The 19,223-nt window shown below is 41.0% G+C and overlaps 1 protein-coding gene across 3 annotated transcripts in view; it reads left to right on the top strand.

Moving 5' to 3' along the window:
- Positions 1–175: 175 nt before the first annotated feature.
- INTS13 (integrator complex subunit 13) overlaps positions 176–19,223 on the top strand; it is a 29,183-nt gene continuing 10,135 nt past the window's right edge. Inside the window, exons 1-9 of one of the 3 annotated variants that reach the window (XM_067000402.1) lie at positions 196–339; positions 3,591–3,649; positions 8,371–8,602; positions 10,008–10,082; positions 10,860–11,062; positions 12,187–12,267; positions 13,080–13,170; positions 14,740–14,868; positions 16,536–16,620. In XM_067000402.1, coding sequence (XP_066856503.1) covers positions 8,378–8,602; positions 10,008–10,082; positions 10,860–11,062; positions 12,187–12,267; positions 13,080–13,170; positions 14,740–14,868; positions 16,536–16,620 — 889 coding nt within the window. In that variant the 5' untranslated portion in view covers positions 196–339; positions 3,591–3,649; positions 8,371–8,377. Of the gene's footprint in view, positions 340–3,590; positions 3,650–8,370; positions 8,603–10,007; positions 10,083–10,859; positions 11,063–12,186; positions 12,268–13,079; positions 13,171–14,739; positions 14,869–16,535; positions 16,621–19,223 lie in introns of those variants that run through there. The other 2 variants (XM_048050110.2, XM_048050111.2) reach the window with 2 other exon arrangements.

Below are 19,223 nucleotides of genomic sequence, written 5' to 3' on the forward strand. Positions count from 1 at the left end.
GCCAGCGGCGTAAGTGGCCGCGCGGGGGTCCCGCGTCCTCAGGGGTGGGCGGAGCGGGGGGGGCTGCGGCCGCTTCTCCCACCCCCGCGGGCGCCGGGCGCGGAGGCCGGAGCCGGGCCCCGAGCTTCCCGCCGAGCCGGCGGCGGAGGAAGCGAGCGGAGCCGGGGCATGGAGGCCGCCTGGCCGGAGGCGCCCGGCCCCCGGTAGGGCGCCCCGCGGGGCCCATCCCGCCTCCCCGGAGCGGGCCCGCGGTAGGGCCCGGGCGCGGCGAGGAGGAAGAGGAGGAGGAGGAGGAAGAGGCGGCCCGGGACCCGCGCAGCAGAGGAGGAGCCGGCCCAAGTAAGGCGGGTCACGGAGGCGCTCGAAGCACGGCGGGGTGGTCCGAGGGGGGGCTCCCGGGCGCTGGGCAGGCACGGAGCACCCGGGAGTCTTCCCCGGGAGGCTGCGCTGAGGCCTTCCCAGGGGTTCCCCCAGTGGTGGCAGGGGGTAGGGAAGCCCGGTGTGTGGGTGTGAAAAGGGCAGCCTTGGGGAGGTGTCAGGCTTCCTAGGTGGGAAGGATACGGGGGGTTCTCCTGCGAGATGAGAAGCGCTTCTGGTACAGTTCTGTCAGTGAGAGATCGAAGTATGGGTGTCCGTTTAAAAATGGCAGGATGGATCTAGAAAAGTGAAGGGTGAAGATTAACTCAAAGTCTTGACGCTTATGCTGCTTTGAGGCCTGTGGGGATTTTACCCTGCTGGGCAGCTGAACTCAGCCATAACCATTCCCTTGTTAGCGTAGCAACCACATAACCACCAAGTGATTATATGAAGGTGCTTTATTCAGCGCTGGAAGCCGGGGCAGGTGCCCAAATCTGGCTTCAAGTCCCGTTACTTCCCAGCCATTATTTATACATCCAACATTACGTAAGGTATACATATTCATTACAGGTTGCAACATCAGCCTCGCATTCCATTCTAATTAGCTCCCCTCCCCTTTGCACATGCGTGGTGCTCTCTGGTGGTCGTCCAGGTGGTCGTCCAGATGAAGTAAGGAGTCTTCCTCTCCGCTAAACTTTTCACCTTTCTCACTCGACGCATGCTCCCTCCGCTCCTTGGTTCTGCTTCAACTCATTTCAGCATTTCCAGGCCCTTATCCAAGGTCAGGTTGTACCTGTTCCCTCCCAGGGTTCCCCTTCAACGATTCCTTTAAATGTTCAGTGTACTCCCTAAGTTTCCAGTGTACATAGATTAATTGATAATGTAAGTACATTTGGCAATGCTTAATTATACTGTATGTCCCATCACCTAAGAGACATTAGTAAAACATCCATTCGATTCTCCCCGACACTAACATTTCCCCCCTTTGAAAATACTTCACTCATACCAAGAGCAAGTATTTTCATTACTATTAGGTTGAATCAGGTTAGTAGAGGTTAGTGAGTATAACTTGATATAGAGATTAGTAAGTATAATCTTAACGCATCTTCGTTAGTCTACTATCTTATTGATTCCTCTATGCCTGCTTGTTAACGCTAGTACTATAGGATGGGGGTGGAGTAAGTGGGATAGGGTGTTCTGGGTGATTCCCAGTAACCTACTAACCTCCTTAACCACATTGGCAATGAAATGTGGTCCCCTGTCTGAAGAAATACCCAATGGTACACCAAATCTAGGGATTATTTCCTGTAGTAACCATTTTACCGTTTCCTTTGCTTGGTTGGTGTGACAGGGAAGGGCCTCCGGCCATCCTGAAAAAGTATCAACCCCTACCAATAGGTATTTATAACCTCTTGCTTTAGGCAGTTCTACGAAGTCTATTTGCCAGTAATCTCCAGGCTCTATCCCAGCTCTAGTTCTTCCCATCTCAGCATGTTTCCTTGCTACCGGATTATTCTTTAAGCAAAGCTCACATTTTGACATTACTGACTTTGCCATTGTTAACATGTGTACCGAGATGACACCTCGTTTCAAATAGGTCACCATTGCTCCTGCACCCCAGTGACATTCATTATGTTTTATTTGTAAGATTTCTCACATTACTATAGGAGGCACTATAAGTTGTCCTGTCGCAGTCACATACCAGCCGTCAGGATTCTTCTGGGCCTTCATCAAATTTGCAAGTCTCTCATCTTCTGCTGAATACTTTGGGTCTTTAGGTAATTTAAAACAAGAGAGGCCTACCTTTGATGGAATTAGAGCTATTACTTTCCATACTTCACGAGCAACCTTCCAGGCCGTCAAATCTGCCAGTCTGTTACCTTCTGCAATCTCTGACACCCCTCCTTGATGGGCTTTACAATGCATTATGGCCACCTGTTGGGGTTTCTGTACAGCTGTTATTAATTTCAATATTTCTTCCTGGTATTTTATATTAGTCCCTTGTGAGGATAGCATTCCCCTTTCTTTCCATAATGCCCCATGTACATGAACTACCCCGAATGCATATTTTGAATCTGTCCAAATATTCACGTTCTTACCCTCGCTTAGTTCCAGGGCTCGTGTCAGGGCGACTATTTCTGCTCGTTGGGCTGAAGTCCCCGGAGGTAGGGAATTTGCCTCAATCACTACCTTTGATGTAGTTACCGCGTATCCTGCATAACGAGTCCCATTTTCCACAAAGCTGCTTCCATCCGTGAAAAGTTCCCAATCCGGTCTCCCCAGAGGCTGATCCTTTAAGTCTGTTCTGCTGGCATAGGTATGTTCGATGATCTCCACGCAATCATGACTGAGGTCTCCTTCCTCCGTAGTTGTTCCTAGAAACACTGCTGGGTTCAATAAGTTAGTAGTTCTTAAGATTACATCATCTTGCTCAGTTAGTATAGCTTGATATTTCATCATTCGGCTGGGCGATAGCCAATGGCCCCCCTTTTGCTCCAATACCGTAGTCACCATATGTGGCACGAACACCTCAATTCGTTTCCCTAATGTGAGCTTCCTGGCTTCCTGTATTAAAAGGACTGTGGCTGCCACAGCCCTTAAACACGAGGGCCATCCAGCGCTTACCGCATCCAATTGTTTAGAAAAATACCCCACAGGTCTTTTCCAGCTCCCAAGTCGCTGGGTCAGTACTCCTAATGCCAATCGTTGTCTCTCATGCACAAACAGCTGGAAATCCTTTGATAAGTCCGGCAAGCCCAAGGCAAGCGCCTTTATCAGGGCTTCTTTTAATTTCTTAAAGGCCTCTTGTTGTGGCTTTCCCCAGGTAAATGTACAGGCCTTTTGGGTTTCATAGAGGGGCTTTGCTATGAGTCCATAGTCCATTACCCACAGTCTACACCACCCGGCCATACCTAGGAAAGCCCGTAGTTCGTGCAAATTTCGCGGCTCGGGGATTTCACAAATAGCTTGTATTCAGTTAACTCCCAATTTTCTTTGTCCTTGAGAAATTTCACATCCCAAATAAATTACTGTTGTGCACGCGATTTGTGCCTTTTGTTTAGAAACCTTGTACCCATTTAGTCCCAATTGATTCAAAATATCAATAGTTACCTGAATACATTCTGACTCCCCTTCGGTAGCTATTAATATATCGTCCACATATTGTAACAGCAGGTATCGATCCTTTGGTACCTGAATCTGTCCTTGGTTAATCCAATCTTCTATTTCTTTAGCTAGTTGACTGCCGAAGAGGGTCGGGCTATTCTTGAATCCTTGAGGCAACCTTGTCCAGGTTAGTTGCATCTTTCGTCCGTTCCGTGGATTTTCCCATTCAAAAGCAAAAAGTTTTCTACTATCCTTGTCAATGGGTATGCAGAAGAAGGCATCTTTTAAATCAATTACCGTAAACCACTTATATTTCTCTTTTACAGATGTTAACAATGTATAAGGATTAGCCACCACTGGGTGAATATCTTTTGTTATTTCGTTTATTGCCCTAAGGTCCTGCACTAGCCTGTATTCCCCATTAGGTTTCTTTACTGGGAAAATTGGGGTATTATATTCAGATTTGCATTCCTCCAGAATGTGGTAGCTAAGAAATTTGTCTATAATCTTTACTATTCCTAGCCTAGCTTCTGGCTTCAATGGGTACTGTTTAATCCGTACCGGTCGTGCCCCTTCCTTAAGTTCAATTTTTACTGGCTGGGCTACTTTTGATTTTCCAGGCACATCCGTTTCCCAAACTGCAGGCATTACTGCATTTTCTACCTCTTTTGGGATATGAGGAACAGCCTTCTCTTTAATCATTAATATTTGTCCCACTTTTGATTCCGGGATTCTCATAATCAATTCTCCATCTTCAAACATTATGGTAGCGTTTAGTTTAGTTAGCAAATCCTGTCCCAAAAGCGGAATAGGGCATTCTGGTACGTATAAAAATTCATGTGTAATTTCTTTGCCTCCAAACCGTAAATCAAGGGGTTGTAAGAACGGCCGTATTTCCTCCTTCCCGGTGGCACCTACAATAGTAGTTTTCCTTTCCCCTATCTTACCACTTAATCTATTGAGCACTGAATATGTGGCCCCTGTATCAATTAAAAATTTTACTTCCTTATTTCCTATTTGAATTTTTACCAAGGGCTCTTTAGTTTCTGCTACCGGATCTCCTAGTCAGCTACTATATTCCCCCAGAACCATCGCCCTAGCTGCTTCTTGGTTTCGGAACGAATTTCCCCCACCAACGATCAGCTGTCCACGGAGAGGGCACTCGTTTTTCCAATGACCCTCCTCCTTACAATGGGCACATTGGTTAAGACCCAGCCGGTTTCCCCCTGAGCTCGGGTAGCCTCTCCCTGTTCCTCTACCTCGACCGTTAATATTTCCTCTTCCCCTGCCCCTTAATCCTGCATGTTCTCTCCCTTGAATTACTGCTAATAAATTCTGTTGTTGCCTTTTTGTCGTTTCCTGTTCTCTGTTATTATACACTTTCCAGGCTATTTCCAACAGCCTATCCAAAATTTCTCAAATCTGCACCTTCCAACTTTTGCAATTTCTTCCTAATATCCTCTTGGGCTTGTCCCAGGAAAATGAGTGCTAATTGAGCTTTAGCTTGCTCAGTCTCTACGTCTAAATCTGTATATTTCTTAGCAGTTTCTTTCAATCTCTCTAAAAAGGCGGAAGGTGATTCCGCTTTTTCTTGCCTGACATTATACAATTTTGACCAATTTATGGTCCGGGGCATGGCATTCTGTACCCCGACTTGTACCCAATCTTGATATCTCTTCAGCCTCCTTATTCCATCCCCTGTGTTATAATCCCATTGGGGATCCTCGGTGGGGAAGTTTTGATCTAGATTTCCAAGCACTAATCCATTTCGTATATCTTCTCGGGCTCTCTCTCTGGCTGCCCGCAATACCATGTCTTTTTCTGTCGAGTCCATCAAAGTATCCAGGATCACCTGGAGATCATCCCGATCGGGATTTTGGGTTTTAATTATCATTTTCATTACCCTAGCTACTTTATCTGGGTTTTCCCTGTAGGTGCCGGCTGCTTGTTTCCATATCATTAAATCCCCAGCTGAAAAAGGCACCTTAACACATACCGGTCCTTCTGTCCCCACTCCTTGCCTGAGGGGAGCGATTATTTTCCCTCTCTGTTCATTTATAGTTTCTCCTGCCCTTCGCTGTTGCCGGGTCCTATGTGACACAGGGGAGGCTAAAGTCGGGGATTCTCCATCACTACTGCTATCTTCCTTTTCTCTTTTCCCTCCCTGTCCTGGCTCTTCCGGCGGAGCCAACGGCGCAACTTCCAAATCAATATTTCCATTATTCATTTCCCCATAATACTTATTATTCTGTATTGCCTGATGCTGTATACAGCGTCCCTCCTTAGTACATGCACAACAACGTTCCTCAGTTGAAACTTCAAGCACCATTATTCCACAAGCATGCTGCCATTCAGGCTTTCGGCGCAAATAAAAGAATAATTCCACATACGGCAGTTCATCATATTTTCCTTCCCGCTTGCAAAATAGCATCAATTGTAAAATTGTATTATATTGCAATGTTCCATTCTCAGGCCAAGTTTCTTGGTCCTCTAGTTTATACTGTGGCCACCAAATATTACAATAATCAATCAGCTTTCCTTTCCGCATTTCTTGACCAAAACCTCCCTCTTTCCTGTGTGCTAGCAAACACCCCAGCGGGGATGTCCGCGGGATAGGTACATCTTTTCCCAGAATTCCTTTGATCTTTTTCATTTTGAGCTTATGATACAAACCCAAAACCTGCCGGAGCAGCAGCGTGCCTTCCCAGAAGCTGCCGGAGCAGCAGCGTGCCTTCCCAGAAGCTGCCGGAGCAGCAGCGTGCCTTCCCAGAAGCTGCCGGAGCAGCAGCGTGCCTTCCCAGAAGCTGCCGGAGCAGCAGCGTGCTTTCCCAGAAGCTGCCGGAGCAGCAGCGTGCTTTCCCAGAAGCTGCCGGAGCAGCAGCGTGCTTACTACATACCAATAATACCAGGTGCTGACCCTTCAGCACAAACCAATACAATTACCAATACCAAACCACCAATGCCGAACCTGCAGAGCTTTCGCTCTGTCTAACGGACGACGCCTAGGCTTACCCCGGGAGCTCCCTGCCCAACCGAGCGTGGCTTTCGCCGCGTCTGACCGGCAGGCTTTCCCAACCAAATTGGTACCGAATACCCAAAGTTGAAAGCACCTTTGCTTACCGCTCCAGTGGTACGTCGTGAGCAGCGGAGGTTGGTCGTGGTCGACTGCTCCCTGAGAATCCCTCAGTGCCGGCTGGAGCGAAACCGAGACACGATCCGCCTCAGCAGTGCCCACGCCGTCCCATCTGGGTCGCCAAAATGTTAGCGTAGCAACCACATAACCACCAAGTGATTATATGAAGGTGCTTTATTCAGCGCTGGAAGCCGGGGCAGGTGCCCAAATCTGGCTTCAAGTCCCGTTACTTCCCAGCCATTATTTATACATCCAACATTACGTAAGGCATACATATTCATTACAGGTTGCAACATCAGCCTGGCATTCCATTCTAATTAGCTCCCCTCCCCTTTGCACATGCGTGGCGCACTCTGGTGGTCGTCCAGGTGGTCATCCAGATGAAGTAAGGAGTCTTCCTCTCCGCTAAACTTTTCACCTTTCTCACTCGACGCATGCTCCCTCCGCTCCTTGGTTCTGCTTCAACTCATTTCAGCATTTCCAGGCCCTTATCCAAGGTCAGGTTGTACCTGTTCCCTCCCAGGGTTCCCCTTCAACGATTCCTTTAAATGTTCAGTGTACTCCCTAAGTTTCCAGTGTACATAGATTAATTGATAATGTAAGTACATTTGGCAATGCTTAATTATACTGTATGTCCCATCACCTAAGAGACATTAGTAAAACATCCATTCGATTCTCCCCAACACTAACACCCTCACTCACCTTCTGTAGAAGAAGCAGAGAAGAAAGTATGCTGGAAAGAAAAGAAAAATAACCTCATAGGTTATGATAAGTATGATTTAATTAAAGGGAAAAGGAAGGGGGGAAAAAACAAGCAAAGGCATCATGGAAGCATAAAGAGAGAGAAAAGCAATTACTCTCTACTTACCATCAACAAGCAATGTTCAGCCACATCCCAGGCAGCAGGGCCTCAGAGGCATAGCAGTTGTCTGGGAGGACAGATGTTTTCATAAGGAGAGCATCCCCCCCCCCCCCCCCTTTCCCCTTCCCCATCTTTTATTGCTGAGTGTGACACTACACGGTATGGAATATCCCTTTGGTTGGTTTAGGTCAGCTGCCCTGGTGATGTTGCTTCCTCACTTTTTGCCCACCCCCAGCCTGCTGGCTCTGGGGTTGTTAGAGGGAGTCCTGATGCTGTGCTGGCGCTGTTCAGCAGCAGACACAGCGCTGGTGTGATACCAGTGCTGTTCTAGCTACACGTGCAGGGCACGGCACTGTATGGGCTGCTGCAGGGAAAGTTAACTCCATCCCAGCCAGACCCAGTACAGTAGCCTAGTCATAAATGATTTTGTTCCTGTTGTTTCTTCTAGCAAGAAAACTTTAAGTAACAAGGTCTGTACGTCTACATGTTGCTTAAATGTTTCTTTTAATTAGAGAAGGGAGGAGGGTAATACAGTGTATTATTATTATTGCCTCCTCAGCTATACACATTCATGTACCCTATTTTTTTTCCTCCTGAGGGAAAAAAATAGTTTCTTACAGTTAGAAAACTAGTCTACCAAGTATATGGACTAATAAGACCGAAGGGGAGACTTTTGTCTCCATGTAAATAGAGCCTTAAAATAGGCATTTTCATAGCAACTTTTAAAGCTCAACAAATAGTGTTAGAGTAGCCAATGTATACAATGTATGATCTAAATACTTTGAGGGGTAACCTCTTTAAAACTGGGTGTTGTAGAAAGATGCTTCTATGTAAGCTATATAAACTGTACAGTAATCTTGTGATTTTTTTGTCCTGTACATTTTTTTCTAATTGTAATATCTGTTTGCTTTAGGAAGAAAATGAAAATCTTCTCTGAGTCTCATAAAACTGTTTTTGTTGTGGATCACTGCCCATATATGGCAGAATCCTGTAGACAGCATGTTGAATTTGATATGTTAGTAAAGAATCGGACCCAAGGAATTATACCTCTAGCACCCATATCAAAATCACTATGGACCTGTTCAGTGGAATCATCCATGGAGTACTGTAGAATAATGTATGATATTTTTCCCTTCAAAAAGCTGGTAAGTCTTTGCAGAAATACAGCATTTGATACTTCATTGTTTAAGGAGTGTTTTCCCATTTTGATGAAGCCTTCTGATACCATTAGCTGTTGCTAGAAGTTTAAATATAATTTGTTGTATAAAATATCTTTGTGTTGTTAATAGAGCTTATAGCTTTTAAAATTGATTTGAGTCCCATTACATGTTTATTTTGGGGACCTTGATTGTCTTAATGTTCTCTGCAAAACATGAGGAGAGGTGCGTTAAGGTAATGCAGATTTATTGTGTTCTTGTGATCTGTAAACTTACAAAAGCTTGAGTGATGTCTTGCTGCATATCACACCCTGGCTGTAAACGTACTTGGTAGCACTTCTTAAAGTTTTCAGTACTAACTTCAAAGGAATGCTGGCCAGTAGAAGGGGTAGGATATCTCTCAAACTGCTAGCTTGAAAAAGTGAGAGAGCTTCCTGGTATGCATCTCTTCTTCAGAAGCATCAATCTCTGGTGGTTCTGTAACATTGTATCATAAACCGAGGTAACTAACCCCTGGTTCCTGAAGTCAGTAGATCTTTGTGTTGAGTAAACTGTTGTGCAAACCATTGTATCCTTAGACTGGATGCTGTTTTTAAGAAAAACAGCTAAATTTGTGACTGATGCTGCTGTGAAGTAATGATAATGGAACACTGTCTGTGTCAAAGCAAGGGACACAGGCCCAGACAGCACTAAGAAATACCACTGATAGCTCCGTGGTTTGGTGTGTGTCAGTGGCTCTGCCCTGAGGGGTTGCGGACAGTTCTCAGGCAACAGACATTTAACTTAAACTACAGTCAAGTCCTGCGATGGGATTATGCCAAGTGTGCGTTTAATTGATTTTAATCACTTGGCTGAACTGTAGCCTGTGCAGTCTGAGGAGTTGAAATTGAGATGAAAGGTGTTCCTCCCCTTGACTGATTTTGTCGACTTTAGAACATGGTTTCCTGTCTGATGTTTTGTAAAACTTGATAGATGTTTACCCCTGTCAGCTGTGACGGTGTTTGGAGAACAATTTACTCTACCATGGTATTAGAACTTACTTTGCTTTGTGGATGTTCTTCTACTGAAAATATGACCTGATTGTTAAGACTTCATAACATCTTGAAATACTAACTTGCTGATGAGATTGATTTGATGGCTTAAAAACAAATATTTAGAGTCAGAAGTTGTTAAGCATAATGTTGCTTAAAGAGTAAATGAATATGGCAGCAGTGAATGCTTTTTGTGTATGTCTTATTTTTAGCTTGGCTTTCAATTGCACACATTTCCAGGGTATCGGTTAATTAATGTGAAGAGGGAGGTGTAGTTCATGTTAGCTAGGATCTGGGGAAGTAGCCGTAATCCATGGTTGTGATTGGCTGTTACCTTACATGCACTTTTTAAATCCTTTTAGGTGAATTTCATTGTGAGTGATTCTGGGGCTCATGTCTTGAATTCTTGGACCCAAGAAGATCAGAACTTGCAAGAAGTATGCTTTGTAGCTGTTCTTTTGTTCAGAAAGTCTAGTTTAATTGCAGAATAAATAGCAACATCTTACTATATTCAATATTAAGTAATTTTAATGAATTAAAGTGTCAGTGTATCTGATCTGAAATGATTACATAATAGAATTTTAAGAAGTAGACTGGGGTTGGCAGTTCAATAGGCAACTTTACATCAGTTTAAAAAAAAGTAGCTTTCAGGATCAAATTATATTAAAATAAGTGTTATAAAGAAATAAGCCGTATGTGCATTTCTTCTGTAAACTAGTGATACCTTTTGAATTTTACCCTTTTTTTAAGCTTGGCAAGCTAGGCAAATAAACTTTTTTAAAGAAGAAAAGTGTAAACAGTGTTTGTATTCTATTTGCTTTCATTTTGTTTCATATTGGACTCATTTTCTGAAAAACTCAATTAGGGGAGGAATCAAATTTCCAGGTTTTCAGAAAATAGAAACAGAAGGCAATTGATAACATGCAAATTTTCAGGTGTGGGATATAATTTGCAATTATAGCCAGGTATTTTTCTATAGTAATCTTTTATTCTCAATGGTTGGTAACAGAAGATGAATCAACTGCCATGGATAACTTGGGGCCAAAATGTTTTCTAGAGTGATGGGAACATATAGAGATGTTTTATTGCTCTATTTCGTTTTCTCCTGACAATATTAATGTGCATGTAAGATAAGTTATAATGATGACTTTTTCTCTTAATTGACCAGTTTATCAAATGCCGGAAAACTAACCTTCAACTCTTTATTTAACTAGTTAATGGCAGCATTAGCAGCTGTTGGTCCACCTAATCCTCGGGCAGATCCAGAATGCTGCAGCATACTTCATGGTCTGGTTGCAGCAGTTGAAGCGCTTTGCAAAATAACAGAATACCAGCATGAGGCTCGAACCATGCTCATGGAGAATGCAGAACGTGTTGGAAATAGAGGAAGAATTATCTGTATTACCAATGCAAAAAGGTATGTATGACAACTTTGTTTCTACCATTTAAAGATAATGAATTTCATATGTTTTTGCAGTATTTTGTTGATTGCTATGAATTAGTGCTCTAAGTAGCTATCTTCTTCGAGGGTAGTGAGGCCTTGCAGAGAGAGCTGGGCAATTAACAACAACATGAAGATTAACAAGAGCAAGTGTCGGATTCTGCACCTGGGAAGGGGCAACCCTGGCTGTACACGCAGACTGGGGGAAGAGATGCTGGAGAGCAGCCCCGCAGAAAGGGATCTGAGGTTTTTGACTGACAGCAAGCTGAAAATGAGACATCAGTGTGCCTTGGTGCCTGGGAGGGCCAACTGTACCCTGGGGTGCATCAAGAATGGCACTGCTAGTTGATTGAGGGAAGTGGTTGTCCCACTCTCCTCTGCGCTGTTGTGTTCTCACCTCGAGTACTGTGTGCAGTTTTGGGCCCTGCAGTAGAAGAGAGAGATAAAACTGTTGGAGAGCCCTCAAAGGAGGGCAACAAGGATGTTAAAGGGTCTAGAGGGCAAGATATATGAGGAGCAGCTGAGGTCCCTTGGTTTGTTCAGCCTAGAGCAGAGCAGACTGAGGGGAGGCCTCATGGCAGCCTACAGCTTCCTCACAAGGGGAGCGGAGGGGCAGGCGCTGAGCTCTGCTCTCTGGGGACAGCGACAAGACCCAAGGGAATGGCATGGAGCTGGGACAGGGGAGGGTCGGGCTGGGTGTTAGGGAAAGGTTCTGCACCCAGAGGGTGGTTGGGTACTGGGACAGGCTCCCCAGGGCAGTGGTCACAGCACCGAGCCTGCTGGAGTTCAAGAAGCATTTGGACAATGCTCTCAGACATAGGGTCTGATTTATTTTTTTTTGGGGGGGGGGTGGGTGGGGTGGTTCTTTGAGGACCCAGGAGTTGGACTCCATGATCCTTGTGGGTCCCTTCCAACTCAGTTATTCTATGATTCTTTATAGATCATGTCTTGCCTTACTGAGGGTTTTGTTTATGGACGTGCGCTACAGTAACCAGCCAAAATTTTCCCACTTTAAGTAGGAGATCATGTAGTGGCATGTTGCTTTGAACAAGAGGTTTGATAATACTGCATAAAAATATGTATATTCAACTTCTTTCTAGTGACAGTCATGTTCGAATGCTTGAGGATTGTGTTCAGGAAACCATTCATGAACATAACAAACTTGCAGCTAATTCAGATCAGTGAGTATACTTTTAATAGTTCTTTAGTCTGCATGTGCCTGTTATGTGCTCTAAGAAATACAAGTGTGTCTTTGTCACTTAAAACATTCTAAAACTTTTTCTGATGAATGGTTTGAATGTTGGTGTGAAACAAAGGGTTCTAAGCCTGTGTGTAATCATTATGCAAATGTCTCCGATATTTACCTGCTCAAATTTCAATTTCATATATATGTGTGTGTGTGTGTGTATATATATGTAGTATATATTTGATAGTACTGCCTGGGGATTGGGTTCTAAGTCCACCGTAAAGATGATTCACACATAGTTTTTCGTACATCACTGTAGTGAGGAATGCTAACCAGTATCTTGATCTCTCCAAACATCCAGCCATGTTAGGAGACATGGATAGTTAACTTTCATGTTCACTGGAATACCTTAATTACTAAACGAATACCATGATTAATATTAATACACATACCCGGAGACACAAATCCTTTGTAGCATCAATTTTCAGATGAATGAAGCTAAACAGAGTACAGTAGTTAAGGATCTAGCCTGCTGATCTGTCCAAAAAGTAGTACAGTGCTATTGCAGCTGAAGAGCTAGAAATGTTACACACTTTATTCTGATAATTTTGAAATATGCTTCTGAAAATCAGTAATGTAACCTAGTTTTTAGAAAATGCATTCAGAAACAGTATGTTGTAATATGTCTCAGATTTTGTGTTTTGGCAGTCAAATGAATCCTGGGAGAACTCATGTAATTTCTGAGATACTTTCTGCCACTCTGTAGGTTAAATAGAATTTTTTTTATTTTTATTTTTTATTTTTAAGTCTAATGCAGATCCAGAAATGTGAATTGGTCTTAATCCACACATACCCAGTTGGTGAAGACAGCCTTGTTTCAGATCGGCCTAAAAAAGAGGTAAGGAGCTTAAAATGAGAAAATGTATCCTAGTATTAGTAACAGTGTCAGACTCAAAGTAAACAGTGCAAATTAAGTATACCTCAATAAGGCTTTGAGCCTCTGCTAAGGCATAGGAAAAAACACAAGTGTTGATTATTTGAAAAGTTGCCAGCGTGCATATTGCTATTTAACATGAATGCTTTGATTTCTTTCACACCTATGGCATCATCTTCATTTTATTACTTAAATTTCTTGCAGTAATAATTCATATTTCTTTTTTTATGAAGAAAAAAATAATGCCATTGGTTGATTGTAACTTTGGGTTTGATTTCTCTTACTTTTGAGAGGGAAATACGTAGTTAGGGATCTAATGGAAAACCATCAGCTACTTGTTGTGTTGAATGGGGTAGCTGAATAACCCTGCTGTTCAAGCAGGACTTCTGCTAGCTAGCAGCATGTTTTAACATGTATCTGTTAAACGACATGGATATTGCTCACTGCTGTGTTCCATGTTACCAGGCTAACAGGTTTCGATTTTAACTATTGGTTGAATGACTTTCTCATGATAACAAAATGGAGCTTTTGTTTATGCTGTCAAATGCTAGCAAACAGAATGCATTTCAATAAATAATAAGGGAGACCTTATTGCTCTCAACAAAGACCTGAAAGGAAGGTGTGGGGAGCTGGGGGTCGGCCTCTTCTCACAGATATCTAGCGATAGGATTAGCGGGAATGGCCTCAAGAAAAGGTAAAAGGACACGTATGAGAAATTACTCTATATTAACATTTCAACTGTAGTAAATGCATGTGTGCTCTATGGACTTGTATGCTTTGTGGTTTGTTTAAAATAAGTGGTTTGTTTAAAATAAAAAACAGATTTTGGTAAATTCTGATCTTCAGTCTGAAATGCTTGGTATTTTAATGTGCTGACTATGAAAAAAAAATGCTATTCTTAACACAATAACATCTAGTCCTACATCTAACTTCACAAGTAAAAGGGAATGTGTTTTTTGTCCTACATTTTTTCTTTGCTATAGAAACTTACTAGTCATGCTAAAAGAAACAAAAAGTCAACAGAAGTGAATAAATAGACTGCTTTCCTTTGTAAGGTGGTCATTGCTCTTTAAGCCTAAAACCAATGCCATTATTCCTTGCAAAGGGAAAATCAAATGGAACTTACAATTTGTGTTTCTTTTGTGTGTAACACGCAAGTAGGTATATAGAAGTGACTTTGCTCCTGTTACTCAGTGGGTGAAAGAAGGAAAGTCTAGACCCAGAGCTGCTATTAAGAGGATTCTTTCTCTATGTCCTGTTTCTAATTCTTCCTATTAACAACTAATTGCTCAGGGTTTCCGGCACAGTTCTGAATATGGGACACCTTGTAGCAACTGTAACTGACATAACCGGCAAAGTTCTGAATGAGAAATAATCTTTCTCTTTTCCTTCTTAACTTTCCATGGCATTTTCTTCCTGATTAAGTTTAGTAGTATAAGTGTGCTTAGTTTAGAGTTTCAACTGGTTTATCTTGTTCCATGATACTAGAGCCTAATCCATTAATACTGTATATTCTATGTCAATTTGTTCTAGCTTTCACCTGTTTTAACCAGTGAAGTGCACAGTGTCCGTGCAGGACGGCATTTGGCTACAAAACTGAATGTTTTAGTACAACAACACTTTGATCTGGCTTCAACCACAATAACTAACATTCCTATGAAGGTACTATTGTGTCTATTGCTTTGTTGGCCATCTGCAACACTTCAAAATTTGTTTGAAAACTTTTAATGTTTATTTAAATTGAATTTTTACATGGCTTTTCTCTCCATATCATATTTTCATATTTTCTGTTTTTTTTTTTGTTTTTTTTTATTAGCCCACATTTAATGTTTGTGACCAGGTTAGTAAAAGTAAAGGGGGTAGAAAAAGTTAAGAAGGATCACAGAACAAAATGTATTGCTGAATCTTAATTTTGATGTAGCAATTCAGGGAATATTTCAGTTCTGTTAGTAATAATTTATAGAAATATTATTTATCTCAAATAATTTTTCTGTGATTCTCTTGTCTTTTTCTAGTTGTGTTGATTAGATATTCTTGACCCTTGTGCATTTTAGTGGCATAGTGAGTCTTTCCTCTGTCTCATTATCATGCCCACCCAACATAAAGGTGTTTGTAACTAACAGCTGATTTTAGACTAAAAGTTCTTCAGTAGGTTTTCCGTTTTGAAGATCTATAAGCCAGAAAAGGGGGGGAACAGAAGGTATAATCTAGTCAAGGAAGATACTAAATTTAACATCTTCTGTTCAAATTTATGTCCCCGTTTTTTATCACAACCAGGAAGGAAATCACTGCAGTTAAGTATTTAAAGTATTCTTCAGTTTAGAGTAACTTTGTATTTCAGCTGTCTCTTGCTACCTGATTCCAAGTGTCACTATTCAAACAAACAGAAAGGGTAGGGGTGGATAAACTTTTCTGATTTGAAAAACAAGGCAATGTTTTAATACTGTCAGTCTTTACTAATCTTGTATTTTGAAAAACAGCAAACTTGTATGGGCATCTTTCAAAAGTAGCCTTTTTATATGGATTTAATAAGTCAAAACCTGGAATTAAAGTTGTCACAACGCTTTAATTTTTAATGGAACTTTGAAGTGAGCTGTCATATAAATGCGACTTTAGGCTTGCAAATACCTTGTCTGTAACTTTCTGACCTGTGTGCTGCTGGTATGTCTCTCCCTTCTGCCCTTGTCTTTATAGTAAGAGACCATGTTGGGTTCCCTTTGTGTGTTTTTTTTTTAACTTAGAATAAATTACTGAAATGACTGTTCTGGTTTTGCTGATCTGTTGCTGCTGTTTAAAGATGCAGCGTTTATTAATTTGCAGTTGAAAGTATGTTTTTTCATGCATCTTAAGTACAAGAAAAGGATGGTATATTCCGAGGATGTTTCTTTGGTTTAGATTCTTGAGTTTTTAGTTAAGAAAAGTAGTAGCTGATATATTCTGCAGTGCTCGTTTGTTGCTGCTCAGTATGTTGTAACTATTGGTGATAAACATTGTCATAGGTTTCCTAAACCTCATTAATTTAAACAAAATCAGTTGAACCCATTTTTAATCTGTATCTTACATTATGCACATTGTCATGACATTTGTATTAAGAAGAAAGCATAGGGTTTCAAAAAAGGAATAAAAAGAATGAGATGGCTGCATCTTTAAATAGGTCAGAGCAGTTTCCCCAAACTGTAATCTCGTGGTTGTATGATGCACTTGAGAGACTTCTCATTTTCTTCTGAAGTGACAGATAAATGTAAAATCATTGGAACAGTTAATTTATAAAAACAGTGACGTCTAGGTAAATTAACTATATTCATCGTTCCTACCTGTCTCTTTTGAAGGAAGAACAACATGCTAACACATCAGCCAACTATGATGTGGAGCTTCTTCATCACAAAGAAGCACATGTTGACTTTTTAAAAAGTGGTAAGTAGAAATAATCCTGTAAAGATGTTTTCCTTTTTTTTGTTTTAATAATTTGCATGCTGGAAGTATTCACAAACGGATTTATGAGCTTCAGATTGATGTACGTTTCAGACATCTCTCTTAGAGTTAAGGAGAAACCTATTTGCAAACAGCACATTTTCAGTTCCTTGTGACCTACCAACTTTATTTGCAATGTTAGCTTTGGAGTTTTATTTGTTACTACTTTAAAATATGCCAGTAATAAGACAAACTCAAAGCCAGGCCATTCATCACAATGGCTTTCACATACCTTCAGGATTTTTGTGTGTGATTTATGAGAGGGGTACTTCAACTTCTTATTGAGATACTACAAAAAAAAAAAAAAGCTGTCTGAGAGACTAGATGTGCAGTGGTTTTACAAGAGTACTACTTGAGTATTTGTGGAAAATTATTTATTGAACAATTGAGCTTTTAATCTGTCAAGTAATAATAACTGACACCACTTAGATCCCATAGACCTGTTCACAACAGTAATTGCTTTGAAAAACACAAGAGTTACTTGGTTTGAGCTTTTTTACTGCATTTGAAGTACCTAGTATGCTTTTAATAGTTTTGAATTATTACCTAATATTCCTCTCAGGTGAATTCTTAATAACTTCTATGAGATTAGAGTAAGTCTTATGCAAAATTATCTTGTTCAGAAAGCAGTGTTTGATACAGAACTTTGTTAATAAATCAAGTGAGGCTAAAAACTCTGTATTGATGGTACTTAAAAGCTATAAACCAAGCAACTGAAAAAAATGTCCGTCTGTAAGTCTTCTGTGGAATATTTAAAACGTATGCCTCTTCAGAAGTGTTGAATTCCCATTTGAAATTGTTACAGGCTGCTATAGGCTTTCTCTTACAGTGTGGTTTGTAACTTTTTAAAGGGCCCTGAATCATAAAGGTTGGTCTCACTTGCTGTATCTGTAGAATATGTCCATTTAGTTACAGGCTACAGATTTTTTTTTTACTACTCAAAGCTACATTACATGGCTTTAAAGCATATTAAGAAGCTGATGTTTTAACTTCTTAGAAATGAAGAATAATATTTTAACAGATGAGTTACCTATGTCAGTTATCTAACAAAGAGTTAAACAACTTTTCCTCCAGAGGTTTGAAATAATTTGAACAATTTTAGAGGGGGTTGGGCTTCCATTTTTCCCCCTTCCTCTTAAGATGGGTCCCTGCTCCAGCATGAGTCCCCCATGGGCAGCAGCTTCCCCCAGATCACCTGTCTACTGTGGGCTCCTCTGCACAGTCTGCAGCTCTGGCCCGGAGTCTCCTGCAGGGACTCAACCATTACTTCAGGAAAAGAACATATCTCCTCATCTGTAATTAGTATAGTCCATTTTTTTGGTGGAGTGAAGTTTGAGGAAAAAGGTATATGTTAGAATAATGAGTTCAGATTGACCTGAACTTCTTATCCGTGTTGAAAGTATAAAGCTTTATTGCAGGGGTTCGGTATTAGTTTTCCAATACTTATTGGCTCAGGGGAATAAGTCTGCTAGTAAAACCCCAAACCAAACTCCTGCTGCATTGCCTCTTTGATTTTTTTTTTTTTTCTATCAGATCCTGTAAATTTTGGTTCCCTTTTATTTGTTTTGAAAAATACAGGTTTTAACTATGATAACTCTGGTACTAGGAAAGGGGGGATTTGATTAGCAACATTTTACAGAAATAAGGTACAGAGAGCTTATCTCAAGGCCAAATTTACTTAATCTATTCTTAGATTTTCCAGAAGGATTCCAGATATTTTAACTGTAATCTTTAAGTAATAAAAAAATATTACTTCTGCAGGTTACCTATATGATTGATAAGTAAATCAAATACATCTTATGAGTAAAAAGTAAAAGTCTTTATAATGTGATATCAATGAAACTTCTTACATTAAATATTAAACTAAACCCTAACACATTGCATAGAATGTTGTGTTGATGTATGTATCTAATTCCTCTCAGATGCTTGTGGATTTGAGCATAGTGTTTTCTGACACTGTAATTCTGAAACTTTGTATAAAACTCAGTCAACGCCTTTCTTAATGTCAAAGAGCACGAAGAATTAGAGAACTCACTAGCGCACACAGTGTAATGTCCCTTTGTCGGTGAGGTGCTGTATGAAAGTAATTTCAATGATAAAACATCTGTGGCCAGTAAAAGCTCTTGAGATGTTCAAATTGAATTTGACATAGCAAAGATTCTGGGTAACGACACCAGTACTATTTTCCCACCGAAGTCTAACTTGTCAAATATGCATTTAGATCAGTTTCAGTGAAGACTTTGAGATATGTATAGAAATAAGGGTTCTGACACTTGTTAAGGGTTCTGATTTGGCTATGGAAAATTACAGAGATGCTTTCAAAGTTCTAGGCATTTTTAAAGGAAAAAATAAAAGCCTGTTGCAGATAAAAACAAAATGTATTTTACTTTCTAAATGTCAAGTCAAATATTTGGGACATACTATGGAGCTACAGTATTTTGTTTGCTGGTTGTTGTTTTGTAAATACATGCAATTGCTGCTGATTTCAAAAGGTTATTTCAAGTACCACTACTACTAACATATGGATTTTTTCACTTGTTAGATAT

The sequence above is a fragment of the Anser cygnoides genome, chromosome 1, assembly GCF_040182565.1.
Source record: "Anser cygnoides isolate HZ-2024a breed goose chromosome 1, Taihu_goose_T2T_genome, whole genome shotgun sequence".
In the NCBI taxonomy this organism is placed as follows: domain Eukaryota; kingdom Metazoa; phylum Chordata; class Aves; order Anseriformes; family Anatidae; genus Anser; species Anser cygnoides.